At 39.5% G+C, this 23,982-nt stretch overlaps 6 protein-coding genes across 7 annotated transcripts; all 6 read right to left on the bottom strand.

Annotated features, from left to right (window-relative positions):
- Positions 1-729: 729 nt before the first annotated feature.
- On the bottom strand, positions 730-3,785 carry LOC117471475 (UDP-glucuronosyltransferase 2C1-like). Of its 2 annotated transcripts, none has more exons than XM_034116530.1 (2): positions 3,621-3,785; positions 730-2,974 (listed from the first exon to the last, which is right to left on the bottom strand). In XM_034116530.1, exon 2 carries the CDS (start codon positions 2,972-2,974, stop codon positions 1,391-1,393), a length of 1,584 nt encoding a protein of 527 aa, XP_033972421.1. In that variant the 5' UTR covers positions 3,621-3,785; the 3' UTR covers positions 730-1,390. The 2 variants fall into 2 exon arrangements, with proteins under 2 accessions (XP_033972421.1, XP_033972420.1); XM_034116529.1 differs by having other exon boundaries at positions 3,544-3,785.
- A 1,587-nt stretch (positions 3,786-5,372) lies between these two features.
- LOC117471478 (UDP-glucuronosyltransferase 2A1-like) lies at positions 5,373-6,033 on the bottom strand. The gene has a single exon (XM_034116534.1). It carries the CDS (start codon positions 6,012-6,014, stop codon positions 5,385-5,387), a length of 630 nt encoding a protein of 209 aa, XP_033972425.1. The 5' UTR covers positions 6,015-6,033; the 3' UTR covers positions 5,373-5,384.
- Positions 6,034-7,273: 1,240 nt separating this feature from the next.
- On the bottom strand, positions 7,274-10,247 carry LOC117471474 (UDP-glucuronosyltransferase 2C1-like). The gene is made up of 2 exons (XM_034116528.1): positions 10,087-10,247; positions 7,274-9,516 (listed from the first exon to the last, which is right to left on the bottom strand). The coding sequence occupies exon 2, from the start codon at positions 9,514-9,516 to the stop codon at positions 7,933-7,935; it is 1,584 nt and encodes a 527-aa protein (XP_033972419.1). The 5' UTR covers positions 10,087-10,247; the 3' UTR covers positions 7,274-7,932.
- Positions 10,248-10,538: 291 nt separating this feature from the next.
- Positions 10,539-11,438, bottom strand: LOC117471457 (UDP-glucuronosyltransferase 2A1-like). Its single transcript, XM_034116495.1, has one exon. It carries the CDS (start codon positions 11,417-11,419, stop codon positions 10,790-10,792), a length of 630 nt encoding a protein of 209 aa, XP_033972386.1. The 5' UTR covers positions 11,420-11,438; the 3' UTR covers positions 10,539-10,789.
- Positions 11,439-12,669: 1,231 nt separating this feature from the next.
- LOC117471455 (UDP-glucuronosyltransferase 2C1-like) lies at positions 12,670-16,897 on the bottom strand. Its single transcript, XM_034116493.1, has 2 exons — positions 16,737-16,897; positions 12,670-14,914 (listed from the first exon to the last, which is right to left on the bottom strand). The coding sequence occupies exon 2, from the start codon at positions 14,912-14,914 to the stop codon at positions 13,331-13,333; it is 1,584 nt and encodes a 527-aa protein (XP_033972384.1). The 5' UTR covers positions 16,737-16,897; the 3' UTR covers positions 12,670-13,330.
- Positions 16,898-17,188: 291 nt separating this feature from the next.
- LOC117471456 (UDP-glucuronosyltransferase 2C1-like) lies at positions 17,189-19,972 on the bottom strand. Its single transcript, XM_034116494.1, has 3 exons — positions 19,899-19,972; positions 19,357-19,455; positions 17,189-19,023 (listed from the first exon to the last, which is right to left on the bottom strand). Exon 3 carries the CDS (start codon positions 19,021-19,023, stop codon positions 17,440-17,442), a length of 1,584 nt encoding a protein of 527 aa, XP_033972385.1. The 5' UTR covers positions 19,357-19,455; positions 19,899-19,972; the 3' UTR covers positions 17,189-17,439.
- Between the last annotated feature and the right edge of the window lie 4,010 nt (positions 19,973-23,982).

Here is a 23,982-nt window from a genome sequence, read left to right on the forward strand (position 1 = left end):
ACTCCACCTTTTAGGGAAACAAGAAAAGTAGAAAAGTCCAACATACTACACTTAAAAATAGGTATAACAGAGTGTAGAGCACATGTGTCAAACTCAAGGCCCGGGGGCCAAATCAGGCCCTTGGTGGATTTAATTTCAGCCGGCAGAATAATTTCTAATTACTATTAGATCTGGCCCGCCGGTATATTGCACACACACCTTCACTCAATCCTGAGGATTTCCTCCGCTCAGAGCCTGACCCCAAACATTGATGAACTTGCACCCAAGTATCTGGCTTGAACTAGCATCACAGAGCAGCACACTGAGTTTTAATGGATGTTTCCTTCTGCACTTTCTTTCTTGAGACAACAGGGCATGTTTGTTTTTTTCTTTGAGGGGAATAGTTTTTTTGAAGCTGTGGTTGGCCTGTGGAAAAATGTAATCATAAGAAATGACTCCGGAAAAGCTGCAGATAGAGCCATAAGAAATGAATGCAACTGATTATTTAATGTTTAATGTTGTTTTTATAGGCAATAATTTAAGCTATGTTAGTTCCAGGTTTAATATGTGCAATGAGTTCATTTCAATAAGTTCTGCAAGAAATATTGAACCAGTCCGGCCCTCGACTAGTACCGATTTTTTGATTTTGGCCCACTGTGTATTTGAGTTTGACACCCCTGGTGTAGAGCATACTATGTTCTCCCCTGAAATCCACTGAGAGGCTGATGTGTGCCTCCAATAAATACACAGTTTGAAGGTAAACAAACATGTTTATTGTGTGGTTCGTTACAGCATACCATTCAGATCCAGTATTGTCAAATATTTGCAAGGAGCACATTAGAAAACTGTTGTCGAGCAACACAAAGCAGAAACACCTGAAGCTCATCTCAATGACCTCACAAAGTTCATCCACATCAGGTCTGTGAAAATACAGATGCACCGCCACAGTACAAAGATGATGTCATCAATGAGCCAGAAACCAATTTTAGCGCTGCATTAGGAATGACCAGACCTTAACATTGAAAGCCTGTGAATCTTTCAATTTAAGTAGCTATACAAGCACTCCTTCAAAATGCCCTTGGGCAAAGATCAAATACAGACCATATATTTCCATACTTTGACTTATATAATACAACAATATTTACGTACATTTCAAGTATTATGCTTGTAGTGATATGAAAAAGGTCAAAACATTCATTAAGTTCATGCAAGTACATGTCTTGAATATAAACAAACTAATTAAATGAATGTACCTATACCTAAAAGCTAATGCATGTCAGCTGTCAAATGTTCCATGAATGTGCACTCAAACACTCTCATATCAGTCTATAATATGAATCCCAAAACCCTTTTGCATATTGAAGTATTTCTTTGATTTAATGTACACAATTGAATCAAATCCCTTGAATGTTTACTCACGTTTCACTTTAGATTTACACATTTTAGTGCACAAACACCTGATGAAAAACACAAAAGTGAACAGTATGAGCAGCACAGCTCCAGCCAGGAAAAAAATCACATCTACAGAGTGGTAGGAATACCAGGGCAGTCTGTAGGACTCTGTTCTCAGGTGAGCTGCACCTTTGTGTCTCATGACAAACTCTATCCAGAAGAGGGCGGTGTCCAGCGGCTTCATTGGCTGATCTCTGTGCAGGCTGGAGAGTCTCTGCATGTTCAACCTGTAGGAGGGCTCATTCAGGACTTCCTGGATGGCATCCTGAAAGTTGTTGTCTTTGTCCACTGTTTGAATGGTAAGAAGTTTAGCCGCGCCTCTCTCCTTTAGACGCAGCAGGTTGTCAAATTGGTCGAAAAACAGGGGCAGACCCACAACTGGTACTCCGTGATAAATAGCCTCTTGAACACCATTTGTTCCTCCGTGAGCCACAAACAGTTTTATCTTGGGATGTCCTAAAAGGTCATTCTGAGGCATCCAATCTACTATTAAAGTGTTGTTGCCCAGAGTGGCTGGTCTGTCACCTTTATATCTCCAGATGACTTTCTGGGGTAATTTAGCAAACGTTGCAGCAATCTCATTTGCCATATCAGAGGGAAGTTCACTTACAAAGGTCCCCAGAGACATGATGATGACCCCATGCTCTCCAGAACTCTGCACAAACTCCTCCAGGTGCTCAGGGAGAGGTGTTGCTGGTTTGCACTGGAACCCTCCAATATAGACAACATTAGGCATGGTGGGACGAGGAAACTCAAACACAAAGTCCACTCTCATCAGCCAAATGTCTGCATCAAGCATTAACTGGTTGAAGTCAATATCAGACCCAAAATATTTGTCACACAGTTTCTGGTATACTAGCTTCACCACCACTTGATTTTGTATGAGGTTGATTAGTTGCAATAAAACATTTGTAACTCTCTGAAGAAAGGTCATCTTATCAGTGTGTCCAGATCCTGTTATAGGGACATATGATAAAGGTGAAGGAGCAATAGCAAGATGAGCTTCTCCAGCTATTAGCCAACGAACATTATAAACCAAAGGAAGGTTTAAATATTTGGCCAAAATGACCCCATGGCCCCAGCAGGGATCGGTGAGTACCAGGTCAAACTTGCTGTCCTGTAGGATTCTCATTAACTCTTTGTCGTCTAGCATTGCTGATACTAATTCACCCACGGTGGAATGAGCATCCACAAACGTGCCTATCATTCCTACGGCCGTGTTGAGAAAACTTGTCAAGGGAATAGCCCCCCTTTCAAATTTTATGGAGTCAAATATCATTTTTGTAATGAACTCCTGATCAAGACTCCTCTCCACTTGAACTGTATAAGTATTGTAATAAGAGGATTCATCCTTGATGTACCAGCTTTTGCTAGAACGCACAACAGTTATATTGTGTCCTCTGGAGTGCAAAGCCTCAAGTAGAATATCCATGTTGATCCAGTGGCTACCTTCAACGGGTAAGACCAAGATGTTTCCTCCATGACAGCCTCTTGGAATAAAGACAAGCAGCAGCAAAGCACTGCAAAAATGGATCAACCTCATCTGGAATGAAAACAATAGACAACCAATGAATAAAGGATAAGAACAGCAGAGCTGTAATACTGAGCTTTAACTAAACAAAATGTCCATGCTGCAGGAAACATTTTTTTTTTCATAGCCTACACTTGTTTCTGATTTTCTACATACCTCCAATATTTTACACTGGAACCTCAATGTTTTTTTTGGTTTTTTAAATGATCGTTAAAATACAAATCCCTTTAAGTGTACCTTTAAATTGACTTTTTATGGATTATATGACCTATATACCGGAAGTACAGTTAAGTAGCAATGCATTTTATTTGATTCCATTAGAAACAAACGTGAGCAAACACACACGGTTTAGGTTAGCTTATATCTGCAAGTACTATAACAGAGGGTCATTGAGAAACTGACAGTGAACAATAATATGAAGCAAATCGTTCTGCACAAAACACACAAGCAAGATAACAATCCTCAGAGGGAATTTGAGCACCACAATTTCCCGTTGACTGCTTAGCTTCTGCTATTGTTTAAATACAGTAAAAAGGCAAATATACATTCAAACATTTTTAGAACACAGTGTTTGTTCTTACCGCTGTCTGTAATGTTATTCTACACAGGAAAAAAGCCAGGCTGGGAACTACTCAATCTGGCACCAGACTGAACCAACCTGAGCGAGTCCAGACGTGTGCACCCAGGAAGTGAGCAGTTCTGAGGGGAAGGGATGAATAAAAGGCAAACGGCCAATGTGCGTGCAAACTAGTGTTAATTTCGTTGACTAAAACTATGACGAAATATGTTCGTCAACGACCTTTTTTTCCATGACGAAAACGAGACGATGACGAGACGGCACCGACGGCAGTAAACAATAACTGTAACGAAATCATCATGCAATATCGTTGACGAAAAGTGACGAGACGAAAATGTAGTTCACTAAATAAAAACTATGCCAAAATCTCTCTTTACTTTCGTTGGCGAAAAATGAGGAGACGAAATATTATCAAAGATAACGTTACATCTCTGATAGTCAGTTTTTCTCCCAGCAGTTCCATTTCCGGTGCTGCGGCTGGGCAGCAGCTGTGTGTCTCTGCTGAGCGCGGCGGCACATTTGAATTACACCGGGCCAGCGGCACACTGTGAACTGTCAGGAAGACTCGGGTCTAACTCATGGTCTAACTAACCTTATTTAACAGAAAATAAAATGGCAATAACAGGGCTTGGGAGCAGTGGTCGCACTCGCGTTAACCGAATACCCCCCCGTCAGCGCGAGTGAGTGATAAATTGTGCACTCGACGGGTAATAATGGATTATGACGGAAATGTCACGATCCTGTCCGTCAAAATGACTGACAACGAAAAAGTCTAAAGCCACCACTGCTTGGGAGAAAGAAACGATGTGATATTTGGTCCCATTTTCGCTACAATGAGGCGGAGAAAAAAAGCGAATGCATTGTTTTATCAGAAGGGAAGCAATGTGGCCATAACACAGCTGGTAAAAACACCACAAACCTGACCAGATACTCTCTGCAAAGCCGCATTCTTAATCATTCAACCTGTGTTTTTCATCAAATAAGGACAAGATATAATCTTATTGTGAAATAAGTTTGACTAAAATGACAAATTATTGGTTTTGGCTAGACTAGTTTGACTGAAATGTTCTATATAATCTGATGACTAAAAAAGACTCAACAGTTTTCATTGACAAGTAGACTAAAATAATTTGTTTTCTTTGACTAAAATAAGACTAAAATGCTCAGACTTTTAGTCGACTAAAACTTGACTAAATAAAAACAGGATGAAGGTGACTAAATATGACTAAAACTAAAAAGGAAATTTAACACAGGACTAAAACTAAAACTAAATTAAAAAATAGCTGACGAAATTAACACTAGTGCAAACACCATGATAAGGAAGTTAATGATTGATTAAATCGTGTCTATAGACACATATCCAGGACCTTATCTTTCAGATGGCATATCAGTTTATAAGGCTAAACAAATCCAAAGTCTGTGATTTAATAAGTGCCATTCATCATCCTTAAGGATTTTATAGATTTATCTTACCCAACTCCTGACCTCTTAGACCAGCCAAACACAGAATAAGAAGAAGTATGGTCATTATAATTCTGTTACTTGGTGATGAATAAAGACAACAGGCCCCACATCAGAATCAGAATGCCTTTATTCGCACACAGAGGGGACATTTACAAAATATAAATTCAATTAAATATAATTTATAAAGTGTCAATATTGATATGCTTATGCTTTGATCCAATTCAGTCTTTTATTTGATTGCTATACTTTGAAAGGACAACCTAAATGTACCTGAGTTATTACACTTACTGTACTGAGTGTTAATCATTATTTTCTTCAGTCTACTCTTCAAGTTGATACCATTTTTGTATTCAGTGTGCACAATGTATATCCATTGAATGCTTAATCACGTTTAATTTTGGATCTACACATTTTAGTGCACAAACACCTGATGAAAAACACAAAAGTGAACAGTATGAGCAGCACAGCTCCAGCCAGGAACAAAATCACATCTACAGAGTGATAGGAATACCAGGGCAGTCTGTAGGACTCTGTTCTCAGGTGAGCTGCACCTTTGTGTCTCATGACAAACTCTATCCAGAAGAGGGCGGTGTCCAGCGGCTTCATTGGCTGATCTCTGTGCAGCCTGGAGAGTCTCTGCATGTTCAACCTGTAGGAGGGCTCATTCAGGACTTCCTGGATGGCATCCTGCAAGTTGTTGTCTTTGTCCACTGTTTGAATGGTAAGAAGTTTAGCCGTGCCTCTCTCCTTTAGACGCAGCAGGTTGTCAAATTGGTCGAAAAACAGGGGCAGACCCACAACTGGTACTCCGTGATAAATAGCCTCTTGAACACCATTTGTTCCTCCGTGAGCCACAAACAGTTTTATCTTGGGATGTCCTAAAAGATCATTCTGAGGCATCCAGTCTACTATTAAAGTGTTGTTGCCCAGAGTGGCTGGTCTGTCACCTTTATATCTCCAGATGACTTTCTGGGGTAATTTAGCAAAAGTTGCAGCAATCCCATTTGCCATATCAGAGGGAAGTTCACTTACAAAGTGGATAACAGAAGAAATCTACAGCCACATGCTTTAATAATGGATTTGTTATGTGGCTTAAAATGCTCAGATGAGTCTTGTCTTGTTCTTTGAAAAATCTCACATTTTAAAATAGCTCATCTCTCTGTGAAAGCAGCAAATGGTGGAATTTCACCCCCTGCTGGCTGGTAAAGGTATCAACACATCCGCATTTAGATCATTTCCTTATCACATTTATATCAAAAACCCTTTCAGCAGGTCATGTGGGTGGGATGGAAAAATACATTTTGCCTGCATTATATTAGACTTAGAATAAACAAAAACTACAAAACAATATCAACAAGTTGTACAACTAATATAGATGAATAAAACTCATTCAGTATTTTTAAGTTTAAAACAGTGACAACACGTTGACCTTAGATGATCTTGAGCTTTGGATCTATAATAAAAGCCAGGCGCTGATAACGCCTTTTTAATCATAGCATTTGCATAGACCTGTGCACATCCTTCAGTTAGAGACTCCACCTTTTAGGGAAACAAGAAAAGTAGAAAAGTCCAACATACTACACTTAAAAATAGGTATAACAGAGTGTAGAGCACATGTGTCAAACTCAAGGCCCGGGGGCCAAATCAGGCCCTTGGTGGATTTAATTTCAGCCGGCAGAATAATTTCTAATTACTATTAGATCTGGCCCGCCGGTATATTGCACACACACCTTCACTCAATCCTGAGGATCTTCTCAGCTCAGAGTCTGACCCCAAACATTGATGAACTTGCACCCAAGATGAGATGCCAAGTATCTGGCTTGAACTAGCATCACAGAGCAGCACACTGAGTTTAATGGATGTTTCCTTCTGCACTTTTTTTCTTGCGACAACAGGGCATGTTTGTTTTTTTCTTTGAGGGAAATAGTTTTTTTGAAGCTGTTGGCCTGTGGAAAAATGTAATCATAAGAAATGACTCCGGAAAAGCTGCAGATAGAGCCATAAGAAATGAATGCAACTGATTATTTAATGTTTAATGTTGTTTTTATAGGCAATAATTTAAGCTATGTTAGTTCCAGGTTTAATATGTGCAATAAGTTCATTTCAATAAGTTCTGCAAGAAATATTGAACCAGTCCGGCCCTCGACTAGTACCGATTTTTTGATTTTGGCCCACTGTGTATTTGAGTTTGACACCCCTGGTGTAGAGCATACTATGTTCTCCCCTGAAATCCACTGAGAGGCTGATGTGTGCCTCCAATAAATACACAGTTTGAAGGTAAACAAACATGTTTATTGTGTGGTTCGTTACAGCATACCATTCAGATCCAGTATTGTCAAATATTTGCAAGGAGCACATTAGAAAACTGTTGTCGAGCAACACAAAGCAGAAACACCTGAAGCTCATCTCAATGACCTCACAAAGTTCATCCACATCAGGTCTGTGAAAATACAGATGCACCGCCACAGTACAAAGATGATGTCATCAATGAGCCAGAAACCAATTTTAGCGCTGCATTAGGAATGACCAGACCTTAACATTGAAAGCCTGTGAATCTTTCAATTTAAGTAGCTATACAAGCACTCCTTCAAAATGCCCTTGGGCAAAGATCAAATACAGACCATATATTTCCATACTTTGACTTATATAATACAACAATATTTACGTACATTTCAAGTATTATGCTTGTAGTGATATGAAAAAGGTCAAAACATTCATTAAGTTCATGCAAGTACATGTCTTGAATATAAACAAACTAATTAAATGAATGTACCTACCTAAAAGCTAATGCATGTCAGCTGTCAAATGTTCCATGAATGTGCACTCAAACAATCGCATATCAGTCTAAAATATGAATCCCAAAACCCTTTTGCATATTGAAGTATTTCTTTGATTTAATGTACACAATTGAATCAAATCCCTTGAATGCTTACTCACGTTTCACTTTAGATTTACACATTTTAGTGCACAAACACCTGATGAAAAACACAAAAGTGAACAGCACGAGCAGCACAGCTCCAGCCAGGAACAAAGTCACATCTACAGAGTGGTAGGAATACCAGGGCAGTCTGTAGGACTCTGTTCTCAGGTGAGCTGCACCTTTGTGTCTCATGACAAACTCTATCCAGAAGAGGGCGGTGTCCAGCGGCTTCATTGGCTGATCTCTGTGCAGGCTGGAGAGTCTCTGCATGTTCAACCTGTAGGAGGGCTCATTCAGGACTTCCTGGATGGCATCCTGAAAGTTGTTGTCTTTGTCCACTGTTTGAATGGTAAGAATCTTAGCCGCGCCTCTCTCCTTTAGACGCAGCAGGTTGTCAAATTGGTCGAAAAACAGGGGCAGACCCACAACTGGTACTCCGTGATAAATAGCCTCTTGAACACCATTTGTTCCTCCGTGAGCCACAAACAGTTTTATCTTGGGATGTCCTAAAAGGTCATTCTGAGGCATCCAGTCTACTATTAAAGTGTTGTTGCCCAGAGTGGCTGGTCTGTCACCTTTATATCTCCAGATGACTTTCTGGGGTAATTTAGCAAAAGTTGCAGCAATCCCATTTGCCATATCAGAGGGAAGTTCACTTACAAAGGCCCCCAGAGACATGATGATGACCCCATGCTCTCCAGAACTCTGCACAAACTCCTCCAGGTGTTCAGGGAGAGGTTTTGCTGGTTTGCACTGGAACCCTCCAATATAGACAATATTAGGCATGGTGGGACGAGGAAACTCAAACACAAAGTCCACTCTCATCAGCCAAATGTCTGCATCAAGCATTAACTGGTTGAAGTCAATATCGGACCCAAGATATTTGTCACACAGTTTCTGGTATACTAACTTCACCACCACTTGGTTTTGTATGAGGTTGACTAGTTGGAATAAAACATTTTTAACTCTCTGAAGAAAGGTCATCTTATCAGTGTGTCCAGATCCTGTTATAGGGACATATGATAAAGGTGAAGGAGCAATAGCAAGATGAGCTTCTCCAGCTATTAGCCAACGAACATTATAAACCAAAGGAAGGTTTAAATATTTTGCCATAATGACCCCATGGCCCCAGCAGGGATCGGTGAGTACCAGGTCAAACTTGCTGTCCTGTAGGATTCTCATTAACTCTTTGTCGTCTAGCATTGCTGATACTAATTCACCCACGGTGGAATGAGCATCCACAAACGTGCCTATCATTCCTACGGCCGTGTTGAGAAAACTTGTCAAGGGAATAGCCCCCCTTTCAAATTTCATGGAGTCTAATATCATTTTTGTAATGAACTCCTGATCAAGACTCCTCTCCACTTGAACTGTATAAGTATTGTAATATGAGGATTCATCCTTGATGTACCAGCTTTTGCTAGAACGCACAACAGTTATATTGTGTCCTCTGGAGTGCAAAGCCTCAAGTAGAATATCCATGTTGATCCAGTGGCTACCCTCAGCGGGTAAGACCAAGATGTTTCCTCCATGACAGCCTCTTGGAATAAAGACAAGCAGCAGCAAAGCACTGCAGAAATGGATCAACCTCATCTGGAATGAAAACAATAGACAACCAATGAATAAAGGATAAGAACAGCAGAGCTGTAATACTGAACTTTAACTAAACAAAATGTCCATGCTGCAGGAAACATTTTTTTTTCATAGCCTACACTTGTTTCTGATTTTCTACATGCCTCCAATATTTTACACTGGAACCTCAATGTTTTTTTAGTTTTTTTAAATGATCGTTAAAATACAAATCCCTTTAAGTGTACCTTTAAATTTACTTTTTATGGATTATATGACCTATATACCGGAAGTACAGTTAAGTAGCAATGCATCTTATTTGATTCCATTAGAAACAAACGTAAGCAAACACACACACGGTTTAGGTTAGCTTATATCTGCAAGTACTATAACAGAGGGTCATTGAGAAACTGACAGTGAACAATAATATGAAGCAAATCGTTCTGCACAAAACACACAAGCAAGATAACAATCCTCAGAGGGAATTTGAGCACCACAATTTCCCGTTGACTGCTTAGCTTCTGCTATTGTTTAAATACAGTAAAAAGGCAAATATACATTCAAACATTTTTAGAATACAGTGTTTGTTCTTACCGCTGTCTGTAATGTTATTCTACACAGGAAAAAAGCCAGGCTGGGAACTACTCAATCTGGCAACAGACTGAACCAACCTGAGCGAGTCCAGACGTGTGCACCCAGGAAGTGAGCAGTTCTGAGGGGAAGGGATGAATAAAAGGCAAACGGCCAATGTGCGTGCAAACACCATGATAAGGAAGTTAATGCTTGATTCTATCGTGTCTATAGACACATATCCAGGACCTTATCTTTCAGATGGCATATCAGTTTATAAGGCTAAACAAATCCAAAGTCTGTGATTTAATAAGTGCCATTCATCATCCTTAAGGATTTTATAGATTTATCTTACCCAACTCCTGACCTCTTAGACCAGCCAAACACAGAATAAGAAGAAGTATGGTCATTATAATTCTGTTACTTGGTGATTAATAAAGACAACAGGCCCCACATCAGAATCATAATGCCTTTATTCGCACACAGAGGGGACATTTACAAAATATAAATTCAATTAAATATCATTTATAAAGTGTCAATATTGATATGCTTATGCTTTGATCCAATTCAGTCTTTTATATGATTGCTATACTTTGAAAGGACAACCTAAATGTACCTGAGTTATTACACTTACTGCACTGAGTGTTAATCATTATTTTCTTCAGTCTACTCTTCAAGTTGATAAAAAAAAAATATTCAGTGTGCACAATGTATATCCATTGAATGCTTAATCACGTTTAATTTTGGATCTACACATTTTAGTGCACAAACACCTGATGAAAAACACAAAAGTGAACAGTACGAGCAGCACAGCTCCAGCCAGGAACAAAATCACATCTACAGAGTGATAGGAATACCAGGGCAGTCTGTAGGACTCTGTTCTCAGGTGAGCTGCACCTTTGTGTCTCATGACAAACTCTATCCAGAAGAGGGCGGTGTCCAGCGGCTTCATTGGCTGATCTCTGTGCAGGCTGGAGAGTCTCTGCATGTTCAACCTGTAGGAGGGCTCATTCAGGACTTCCTGGATGGCATCCTGCAAGTTGTTGTCTTTGTCCACTGTTTGAATGGTAAGAAGTTTAGCCGTGCCTCTCTCCTTTAGACGCAGCAGGTTGTCAAATTGGTCGAAAAACAGGGGCAGACCCACAACTGGTACTCCGTGATAAATAGCCTCTTGAACACCATTTGTTCCTCCGTGAGCCACAAACAGTTTTATCTTGGGATGTCCTAAAAGGTCATTCTGAGGCATCCAGTCTACTATTAAAGTGTTGTTGCCCAGAGTGGCTGGTCTGTCACCTTTATATCTCCAGATGACTTTCTGGGGTAATTTAGCAAAAGTTGCAGCAATCCCATTTGCCATATCAGAGGGAAGTTCACTTACAAAGTGGATAACAGAAGAAATCTACAGCCACATGCTTTAATAATGGATTTGTTATGTGGCTTAAAATGCTCAGATGAGTCTTGTCTTGTTCTTTGAAAAATCTCACATTTTAAAATAGCTCATCTCTCTGTGAAAGCAGCAAATGGTGGAATTTCACCCCCTGCTGGCTGGTAAAGGTATCAACACATCCGCATTTAGATCATTTCCTTATCACATTTATATCAAAAACCCTTTCAGCAGGTCATGTGGGTGGGATGGAAAAATACATTTTGCCTGCATTATATTAGACTTAGAATAAACAAAAACTACAAAACAATATCAACAAGTTGTACAACTAATATAGATGAATAAAACTCATTCAGTATTTTTAAGTTTAAAACAGTGACAACACGTTGACCTTAGATGATCTTGAGCTTTGGATCTATAATAAAAGCCAGGCGCTGATAACGCCTTTTTAATCATAGCATTTGCATAGACCTGTGCACATCCTTCAGTTAGAGACTCCACCTTTTAGGGAAACAAGAAAAGTAGAAAAGTCCAACATACTACACTTAAAAATAGGTATAACAGAGTGTAGAGCACATGTGTCAAACTCAAGGCCCGGGGGCCAAATCAGGCCCTTGGTGGATTTAATTTCAGCCGGCAGAATAATTTCTAATTACTATTAGATCTGGCCCGCCGGTATATTGCACACACACCTTCACTCAATCCTGAGGATTTCCTCCGCTCAGAGCCTGACCCCAAACATTGATGAACTTGCACCCAAGTATCTGGCTTGAACTAGCATCACAGAGCAGCACACTGAGTTTTAATGGATGTTTCCTTCTGCACTTTCTTTCTTGAGACAACAGGGCATGTTTGTTTTTTTCTTTGAGGGGAATAGTTTTTTTGAAGCTGTGGTTGGCCTGTGGAAAAATGTAATCATAAGAAATGACTCCGGAAAAGCTGCAGATAGAGCCATAAGAAATGAATGCAACTGATTATTTAATGTTTAATGTTGTTTTTATAGGCAATAATTTAAGCTATGTTAGTTCCAGGTTTAATATGTGCAATGAGTTCATTTCAATAAGTTCTGCAAGAAATATTGAACCAGTCCGGCCCTCGACTAGTACCGATTTTTTGATTTTGGCCCACTGTGTATTTGAGTTTGACACCCCTGGTGTAGAGCATACTATGTTCTCCCCTGAAATCCACTGAGAGGCTGATGTGTGCCTCCAATAAATACACAGTTTGAAGGTAAACAAACATGTTTATTGTGTGGTTCGTTACAGCATACCATTCAGATCCAGTATTGTCAAATATTTGCAAGGAGCACATTAGAAAACTGTTGTCGAGCAACACAAAGCAGAAACACCTGAAGCTCATCTCAATGACCTCACAAAGTTCATCCACATCAGGTCTGTGAAAATACAGATGCACCGCCACAGTACAAAGATGATGTCATCAATGAGCCAGAAACCAATTTTAGCGCTGCATTAGGAATGACCAGACCTTAACATTGAAAGCCTGTGAATCTTTCAATTTAAGTAGCTATACAAGCACTCCTTCAAAATGCCCTTGGGCAAAGATCAAATACAGACCATATATTTCCATACTTTGACTTATATAATACAACAATATTTACGTACATTTCAAGTATTATGCTTGTAGTGATATGAAAAAGGTCAAAACATTCATTAAGTTCATGCAAGTACATGTCTTGAATATAAACAAACTAATTAAATGAATGTACCTATACCTAAAAGCTAATGCATGTCAGCTGTCAAATGTTCCATGAATGTGCACTCAAACACTCTCATATCAGTCTATAATATGAATCCCAAAACCCTTTTGCATATTCAAGTATTTCTTTGATTTAATGTACACAATTGAATCAAATCCCTTGAATGTTTACTCACGTTTCACTTTAGATTTACACATTTTAGTGCACAAACACCTGATGAAAAACACAAAAGTGAACAGCACAAGCAGCACAGCTCCAGCCAGGAACAAAGTCACATCTACAGAGTGGTAGGAATACCAGGGCAGTCTGTAGGACTCTGTTCTCAGGTGAGCTGCACCTTTGTGTCTCATGACAAACTCTATCCAGAAGAGGGCGGTGTCCAGCGGCTTCATTGGCTGATCTCTGTGCAGCCTGGAGAGTCTCTGCATGTTCAACCTGTAGGAGGGCTCATTCAGGACTTCCTGGATGGCATCCTGAAAGTTGTTGTCTTTGTCCACTGTTTGAATGGTAAGAATCTTAGCCGCGCCTCTCTCCTTTAGACGCAGCAGGTTGTCAAATTGGTCGAAAAACAGGGGCAGACCCACAACTGGTACTCCGTGATAAATAGCCTCTTGAACACCATTTGTTCCTCCGTGAGCCACAAACAGTTTTATCTTGGGATGTCCTAAAAGATCATTCTGAGGCATCCAGTCTACTATTAAAGTGTTGTTGCCCAGAGTGGCTGGTCTGTCACCTTTATATCTCCAGATGACTTTCTGGGGTAATTTAGCAAAAGTTGCAGCAATGTCATTTGCCATATCAGAGGGAAGTTCACTTACAAAGGCCCCCAGAGACATGATGATGACCCCATGCTCTCCAGAACTCTGCACAAACTCCTCCAGGTGTTCAGGGAGAGGTTTTGCTGGTTTGCACTGGAACCCTCCAATATAGACAATATTAGGCATGGTGGGACGAGGAAACTCAAACACAAAGTCCACTCTCATCAGCCAAATGTCTGCATCAAGCATTAACTGGTTGAAGTCAATATCGGACCCAAGATATTTGTCACACAGTTTCTGGTATACTAACTTCACCACCACTTGGTTTTGTATGAGGTTGACTAGTTGGAATAAAACATTTTTAACTCTCTGAAGAAAGGTCATCTTATCAGTGTGTCCAGATCCTGTTATAGGGACATATGATAAAGGTGAAGGAGCAATAGCAAGATGAGCTTCTCCAGCTATTAGCCAACGAACATTATAAACCAAAGGAAGGTTTAAATATTTTGCCATAATGACCCCATGGCCCCAGCAGGGATCGGTGAGTACCAGGTCAAACTTGCTGTCCTGTAGGATTCTCATTAACTCTTTGTCGTCTAGCATTGCTGATACTAATTCACCCACGGTGGAATGAGCATCCACAAACGTGCCTATCATTCCTACGGCCGTGTTGAGAAAACTTGTCAAGGGAATAGCCCCCCTTTCAAATTTCATGGAGTCTAATATCATTTTTGTAATGAACTCCTGATCAAGACTCCTCTCCACTTGAACTGTATAAGTATTGTAATAAGAGGATTCATCCTTGATGTACCAGCTTTTGCTAGAACGCACAACAGTTATATTGTGTCCTCTGGAGTGCAAAGCCTCAAGTAGAATATCCATGTTGATCCAGTGGCTACCCTCAGCGGATAAGACCAAGATGTTTCCTCCATGACAGCCTCTTGGAATAAAGACAAGCAGCAGCAAAGCACTGCAGAAATGGATCAACCTCATCTGGAATGAAAACAATAGACAACCAATGAATAAAGGATAAGAACAGCAGAGCTGTAATACTGAACTTTAACTAAACAAAATGTCCATGCTGCAGGAAACATTTTTTTTTCATAGCCTACACTTGTTTCTGATTTTCTACATGCCTCCAATATTTTACACTGGAACCTCAATGTTTTTTTTGTTTTTTTAAATGATCGTTAAAATACAAATCCCTTTAAGTGTACCTTTAAATTTACTTTTTATGGATTATATGACCGCGGTGAAGTTAGTTTTAGGTTGGATATTCGACGGACATTCGCGGACCAGCCAGCAGCATCAGTGTCCCCTGCTGCTGGCTGTATTACGACGTGGAGATCTTCTGCGCGAAACGAGGCTTTCACTTAGGGACCATCAACAAATGACTTTTCAATTACGCAAGAAAAATGTTCTTTTTAATAAATCGACAGCTTCTCGATCGTGTGAATGTGAAGCAAATTCACTCTAGAGCATACATTTATTGAACACACCTCTTTTTATTGCATTTTAATACTTTAAATATTTTATATTAATATTTTGATGGAAAAATTAGCTTATTTCTTCAATACCTTCCAGGTCATGTGACCTAATCACTCAAAAGCAATGCTGGCTCAAAGAACTACACTTGCTGCTTAGGACACACCTTTTTCTATTCCATTTTAATACTCTAAATATTTTATATTAATATTTTGATGGAAAAATGAGCTTATTTCTTCAATACCTTCCAGGTCATGTGACCTAATCACTCAAAATCAATGCTGGGTCAAAGAACTACACTGGCTGCATAGGACACACCTCTTTTTATTCCATTTTAATACTCTAAATATTTTATATTAATATTTTGGTATTGAAGCAATATGCTCATTTTTCCATCAAAGTATTAATATAAAATATTTAAAGTATTAAAATGGAATAACGAGGTGTGTCCTATGCAGCCAGTGTAGTTCTTTGACCCAGCACTGATTTTGAGTGATTAGGTCACATGACCTGGAAGGTATTGAAGCAATATGCTCATTTTCGCATACAAATATTAATATAAAAATATTTAAAGTATTAAAATGCAATAAAAAGAGGTGTGTCCTATGCAGCAAGTGTTGTTATTTGATCTAGCACTGATTTTGAGTCATTATGTCACACTACCTAGCAGTTATTGAAGAAATATGCAAATGTTTCCATCAAAAATATTAATAAAACGTATTTAAAGTATTAAAATGCAATAAAAAGAGGTGTGTTCAATAAATGTATGCTCTAGAGTGAATTTGCTTCACATTCACACGATCGAGAAGCTGTCGATTTATTAAAAAGAACATTTTTCTTGTGTAATTGTAAAAGTCATTTGTTGATGGTCCCTAAGTGAAAGCCTCGTTTCGCGGAGAAGATCTCCCCGTTAAACTGACGCTGCTGGCGGGTCCGGGAAACTGACGCTGCTGGCGGGTCCGCGAATGTCCGTCGAATATCCAACCTAAAACTAACTTCACCGCGGTGATTATATGACCTATATACCTGAAGTACAGTTAAGTAGCAATGCATCTTATTTGATTCCATTAGAAACAAACGTAAGCAAACACACACACGGTTTAGGTTAGCTTATATCTGCAAGTACTATAACAGAGGGTCATTGAGAAACTGACAGTGAACAATGTGAAGCAAATCGTTCTGCACAAAACACACAAGCAAGATAACAATCCTCAGAGGGAATTTGAGCACCACAATTTCCCGTTGACTGCTTAGCTTCTGCTATTGTTTAAATACAGTAAAAAGGCAAATATACATTCAAACATTTTTAGAATACAGTGTTTGTTCTTACCGCTGTCTGTAATGTTATTCTACACAGGAAAAAAGCCAGGCTGGGAACTACTCAATCTGGCACCAGACTGAACCAACCTGAGCGAGTCCAGACGTGTGCACCCAGGAAGTGAGCAGTTCTGAGGGGAAGGGATGAATAAAAGGCAAACGGCCAATGTGCGTGCAAACACCATGATAAGGAAGTTAATGATTGATTCTATCGTGTCTATAGACACATATCCAGGACCTTATCTTTCAGATGGCATATCAGTTTATAAGGCTAAACAAATCCAAAGTCTGTGATTTAATAAGTGCCATTCATCATCCTTAAGGATTTTATAGATTTATTTTACCCAACTCCTGACCTCTTAGACCAGCCAAACACAGAATAAGAAGAAGTATGGTCATTATAATTCTGTTACTTGGTGATTAATAAAGACAACAGGCCCCACATCAGAATCATAATGCCTTTATTCGCACACAGAGGGGACATTTACAAAATATAAATTCAATTAAATATCATTTATAAAGTGTCAATATTGATATGCTTATGCTTTGATCCAATTCAGTCTTTTATATGATTGCTATACTTTGAAAGGACAACCTAAATGTACCTGAGTTATTACACTTACTGCACTGAGTGTTAATCATTATTTTCTTCAGTCTACTCTTCAAGTTGATAAAAAAAAAATATTCAGTGTGCACAATGTATATCCATTGAATGCTTAATCACGTTTAATTTTGGATCTACACATTTTAGTGCACAAACACCTGATGAAAAACACAAAAGTGAACAGTATGAGCAGCACAGCTCCAGCCAGGAACAAAATCACATCTACAGAGTGATAGGAATACCAGGGCAGTCTGTAGGACTCTGTTCTCAGGTGAGCTGCACCTTTGTGTCTCATGACAAACTCTATCCAGAAGAGGGCGGTGTCCAGCGGCTTCATTGGCTGATCTCTGTGCAGGCTGGAGAATCTCTGCATGTTCAACCTGTAGGAGGGCTCATTCAGGACTTCCTGGATGGCATCCTGCAAGTTGTTGTCTTTGTCCACTGTTTGAATGGTAAGAAGTTTAGCCGTGCCTCTCTCCTTTAGACGCAGCAGGTTGTCAAATTGGTCGAAAAACAGGGGCAGACCCACAACTGGTACTCCGTGATAAATAGCCTCTTGAACACCATTTGTTCCTCCGTGAGCCACAAACAGTTTTATCTTGGGATGTCCTAAAAGATCATTCTGAGGCATCCAGTCTACTATTAAAGTGTTGTTGCCCAGAGTGGCTGGTCTGTCACCTTTATATCTCCAGATGACTTTCTGGGGTAATTTAGCAAAAGTTGCAGCAATCCCATTTGCCATATCAGAGGGAAGTTCACTTACAAAGGCCCCCAGAGACATGATGATGACCCCATGCTCTCCAGAACTCTGCACAAACTCCTCCAGGTGCTCAGGGAGAGGTGTTGCTGGTTTGCACTGGAACCCTCCAATATAGACAATATTAGGCATGGTGGGACGAGGAAACTCAAACACAAAGTCCACTCTCATCAGCCAAATGTCTGCATCAAGCATTAACTGGTTGAAGTCAATATCGGACCCAAGATATTTGTCACACAGTTTCTGGTATACTAGCTTCACCACCAGTTGATGTTGTATGAGGGAATTTAGTTGCATTAAAACATTTGTAACTCTCTGAAAAAAGGTCATCTTATCAGTGTGTCCAGATCCTGTTATAGGGACATATGATAAAGGTGAAGGAGCAATAGCAAGATGAGCTTCTCCAGCCATTAGCCAACGAACATTATAAACCAAAGGAAGGTTTAAATATTTTGCCATAATGACCCCATGGCACCCGCAGGGATCGGTGAGTACCAGGTCAAACTTGCTGTCCTGTAGGATTCTCATTAACTCTTTGTTGTCTAGCATTGCTGATACTAATTCACCCATCATGGCATGAGAATCCACAAACATGCCTATCATTCCTACGGCCGTGTTGAGAAAACTTGTCAAGGGAATAGCCCCCCTTTCAAATTTCATGGCCTCAGATATGATTTTTGTAACCCACTCCTGATCAATACTCCTCTCCACTTGAACTGTATAAGTATTGTAATATGAGGATTCATCCTTGATGTACCAGCTTTTGCTAGGACGCACAACAGTTATATTGTGTCCTCTGGAGTGCAAAGCCTCTAGTAGAATATCCATGTTGATCCAGTGGCTGCCCTCACCAGGAAAAACCAAGATGTTTCCTCCATGACAGCCTCTGGGAATAAAGACAAGCAGCAGCAAAGCACTGCAGAAATGGATCAACCTCATCTGAAATGAAAACAATAGACGAACAATGAATAAAGGATAATAACAGCAGAGCTGTACAACTGAACTTGAATTAAACAAAATGTCCATGCTGCAGGAAAAATAGGATTATTTGAATAAGCTACTATTATTTCTGACTTTCTTTAATACTATATACCTCAAACGTTTTCCATTGGAACCTCAATGTTTTCTGTTTTTTTTTTTTAAATCAGCCTACTGTTGAAAATCCATTCATGTACATTTAAACTGACTCGCATGGATTATATGACCTATACCTGTAGTACAGTTACGTGACAATCCATCTTAATTTTCCCTGACACACACACACACACTTACCGTTGTCTGTATTGCTCTTCCACAGGAAAAAAAGCCAGGCTAGGAACTGCTCAATCCAGAACCACTAAACCAAACTGAGTGAGTCCAGATGTGTGCACCCTGGAAAAGTGAGCAGTTCTGAGGTGAAGGGAAGAATAAAATATAATAGGCCAACCATGTGTTGCAAAAACAATGATAAGGAAGTTAATGATTGATAAAATCATGTCTATCAACACATATCCAGTACCTTATCTTGGTACTGACTGCTATATTTTGAGAGCACCCCCTACATTGACTTGAGTTGCCAACTTTACAGTTGTTAATCAATATTTTCAGTATACTCTATGGAGGCTGTGTGTAGTTTTCACTGAGTGAGAACAAAACGACACATTATCAAAAATCACATGACCTAGCCTACTTGCTGGAAAGGAAGGTCTGATAGTCGAACCTCTTCGAGCTTTTCAATCTCTCAAGGATCCTGGATGGGGCATGTAATACGAAGCCAGTTCAAAAGACCCTGGATATCTTTGAGTTATCTGGCTCAACGTATGGTCTCAACTTACCCTAGTAAACGGGATCTCGCTAAGCGGTCGGTCCTACGACGCTGGTTATCGACTCGGTCAACCCCAGGGTTCCTTTGTCCGCCTCAGAGCGCGTTCACGTGAAAGGGGCGGGGTTAGCAACATTTGACCAATCACAAACCTGGAGAAGCGTACTGACAGCGGAGCGTTATATTTCATGAACGAGTAAACTATAATGTTGTAAAACAAATATGAACAAGTTCAACTTTAAACATCCATGACCTAAACACATACTGTAGTTGCATCTGCAAAGTGTAGGAAGAACGGCTGTTTAAACTCCTGATTGTTTCAATGCGTAAATCAACAGGTTCATAATATCACTGTGGATCTGACGTTACATTTGAGTTTTTCGTCAACTAAATGTGTTGTTTAAAACACTTATGCATAGCTACAGTTTGCGGCACTGTAAGTTAACTATGAGTTACTTTGCTCCGGTTACTTATGTTATGGCAGATTTACTGAAGATGGGCAGTGTAGTGATGCTATTAATTTAAATGTTCACACAATCGGCGAATTTTTACCAGCCGTCTTTCCGGCATACGGTAGTTTAAACTGTTGTTCCCTTTATCCTGTAATATTACTTCATGGCCTCAAACTCTGTGCACCGAGCTCTGAAAGGTCACAGAGTTTATCTCTTATCTAGAACACAACCTGCTCCGGAGCCTAAATCCTGCTTCGTAGTGTAGGCCTCTGGTTCGCATGTGTTTTAGAGAGGATCCACTGTACTGCCTCCCTTTTTCCGTGTCTCCCCGGCTGGGCGTGGCTGACCTACATTTGGATTCCCACCTCTCCTCCTCCTCAGCTACAGCTCATCACCTGGATTGCCATCTTTACCTGCATTTAAACCATAGACTGCATAAACCCGTGCTGGAACTGCTACCTCTGCGACCTGGATTTGGAAAAGAAGATGGTTGATTGGATCTATGGATGTGTTTAAAGCATTATCTAATTTATATAGTATGTATCGAAAGGTTTTTTGGTTTGAATGCACAGTTTTGCATTCCTGCATGCAATAGTTTAAAGGAAGCTTATTGATGCAACAAGATTGTTTGGTAACACTTTATTTTGATAGTCCATAGTTAACACTCTATAAGTCATCAGTTGACATTCAACAACACTGTTTCAACAGACAAGTAACATGCATTCAACTAACTGCCAGTAGAATATAAGGTACATCTCAAGTGTTGATCTATAGATTTGACAAAAAGTCTCTGTTGACTGTCAACATGTTTTTTGCAACAGGTTTTTAACCGATATTCAACCTTACTATCTGTAGATTGTGTCAACATCTTCAAAATTGACAATCAACTACTCAAAATCAATCTGTCAGTTGAAAGTCAACAGGGTCATGTCGACTATCTGTTGAGAGTCAAGATGTCAACTAAAGATGATATTAACCATTAGTTGATGATCAACAGATAAGCAACTTTAGAGTTTAGTTGACTATTACATTAAGCATTAATAATAGTAATACATTTCATTTCAAAGCGCTTTTTCAGGTGCTCAAAGACGCTTTACAGTGGTGATAAAACAAGATAAAATAGAATAAAACATATTAAAACAGCAACACAACATAATTCACTAATTAAAAGCCAATCTGAAGAGGTGTGTTTTGGTCAGTGTTTTACAAGTGGGGGGGGGGGGGGGGGGGGGGGGTCGGTGCAGTCTCTGATGTGTTGTGGAAGGGAGTTCCAGAGGGTGGGGGCAGCGATGAAGAAGGCTCTGTCCCCCCAGGTTCGGAGCTTGGTTCGTGTGGGGATAGAGGAGGTTCGCTTCTGATGAACGAAGGCTGCGGGAAGGGGTGTAGTGGTGGATCAGGTCGGTGAGGTAGGGGTTGATGATTAGTTGATGATCAACAGATAAGCAACTTTAGAGTTTAGTTGACTATTACATTAAGCATTAGTTGATGATCAACAGATAAGCAACTTTAGAGTTTAGTTGACTATTACATTAACCATTAGTTGATGATCAACAGATAAGCAACTTTAGAGTTTAGTTGACTATCTGTTGATCGTCAACTAATCTAGAGTTGACTATCAGTATACTTTTAGTAGGTTCTCCACTGAGCGTTTGTAGGCTTGTGTTAGGACTATCCAATTAAAGTGAAAAACAGTTGAGAACAGTAGAAAGTCTATAACCTATCAACAGAACACATACATTCATCCACTAATTGAATGCACAACTGATCAGAAACACTGGATAACTGAAGTCAATACCAGGCTATAAAGCACAGTAAAACAAACACTATAGGCAGGATATCAGAGAAAGAAAGCTTTTTTTATTTTAAGAATATGTTAATACATTTTATTAAAATTGGATTATTTCAAGTTTGTTTAAAAGCACAACACATTAACATACATGGAGACACATGGTTATTACTTGATGGTTATTCCAACTGCATCTGGCTCGTGGGCAACGTATAACTTCATGCTGTGCATCACGAGCCTGTTGCACTTAGACCTCTGCTGTTCCCTGTATATACAAACAAAACACTAAATTGAGTACAAATCAGGACACACCATGTGTTTTCCTCAACATCAAAAATCACATCCGTCTTGAAATCATAACGAGACAGTTTACATTAGCTGTTAACAGACGGTAACAGAGGTGCTATTCACATGCATTACAAGGGGTTTAAGCGATCAAAAAAAAGGCTGGTTTGCAAGAAAATGAACCACATAGTCATGATATTGATATAGTTCATAAAATGTCCAACTACATATGTTTAACCCCACCTCATGCTCAGAGATTTATATAAAGTGGCACATGGGTCCTAGAATAAAAAGAACAGACGATTATTTCAACTTTTATCTTGATAAGTGAGAGCGCAGGCCAGTCTACATGAATGCAGGGCAAGGCACGTTTCTGTCCAAAGGTTCCATGATGGAGTCGATAATGTTTTAAAATATCACTTTGAGTGGTGACACTAGTGCTGCATAGTTTACATCTCCATCCCATCTGTGATTCAAAAAATAGAAATGGGTACGTTTACCTGAGGCTCATTATATTAGTATGTAAACATAACACGTCTTGAATTAACCTCTGAAACAACAACTTTAGTCTGACACACTCAAGGGCTTACCTAATGTGAACCTGAAGTCGATAGCAGGAGGCAAAATGTCTTCAAGAGGAGGTGTGACTGTTTTCTGGGGAGGCAAATAAAAGAACAAAAATAGTTACATGATGAAAATGTAACAATAATTTCAGTAGAATTCATTAAAACATATTTAATTGAATCAAACATAATTAAAATATAAGTATCATTTAAAACGGTATTGTATTTATATACATTTATAAGGATGGCATTTATTAAGGATAGTATTGGTAGATACCAGTACAATTCGATGATTCTCTATACAGCGGATCCTAATTACTTCAATATACACTCCTTTATCTCGTTTGCATACTGTCTAATATCTATTTTATGTTGTAGTAAAACATCTCCTTAATAAAACTATTTATTGATATTTCTCGCTAAAGACTGCATTTTACTGGACTACATTGAACACATCTTGCTGACGTTATAAATCCATCTTCGCCCAATTCACAATTGTACTGAATTGCGCCTGAATGCACCTTAACTGAAGAGAGCTAACGTTAACTCTCCTGCAGATTCAAACATGGATTTGCATCTATAGCGTTGCATAAGCATGAAAAATATAGTTTGCACTTCATATTGTATAATAACAACTCGATGCTGTAACTGCAGACTGAGTTTAAATTGGGTACACATCTAAGATTGTAGAAAGATAATTAATTGCTCACAGTAAAACAAACGGTGAAATACATACAAAGGAATAAATATCAAATCGGCGCATTAGTAACTTACTCTTACATAACCGCTGGGTTATAAAGTAGTAGGGAATAGCTTTAGCGGAGGTATTTTACCGCACAACATGCAGCAGAGCCTCTGAGCCCCGCGGCTGTATCACGGTGCCCGGCAAACGCTTAGAGCGGCACAGGGGAACAGTTTGCGGAGTTGATTCTTAATATGTGCTCTTAACCTAACCACATAATTGTGTCGGTAGGCACTTGATGCAAACTTTGCCCAACACCATTTGCGCGA

Source organism: Trematomus bernacchii, unplaced genomic scaffold, assembly GCF_902827165.1.
Source record: "Trematomus bernacchii unplaced genomic scaffold, fTreBer1.1, whole genome shotgun sequence".
Taxonomy (NCBI): Eukaryota; Metazoa; Chordata; class Actinopteri; order Perciformes; family Nototheniidae; genus Trematomus; species Trematomus bernacchii.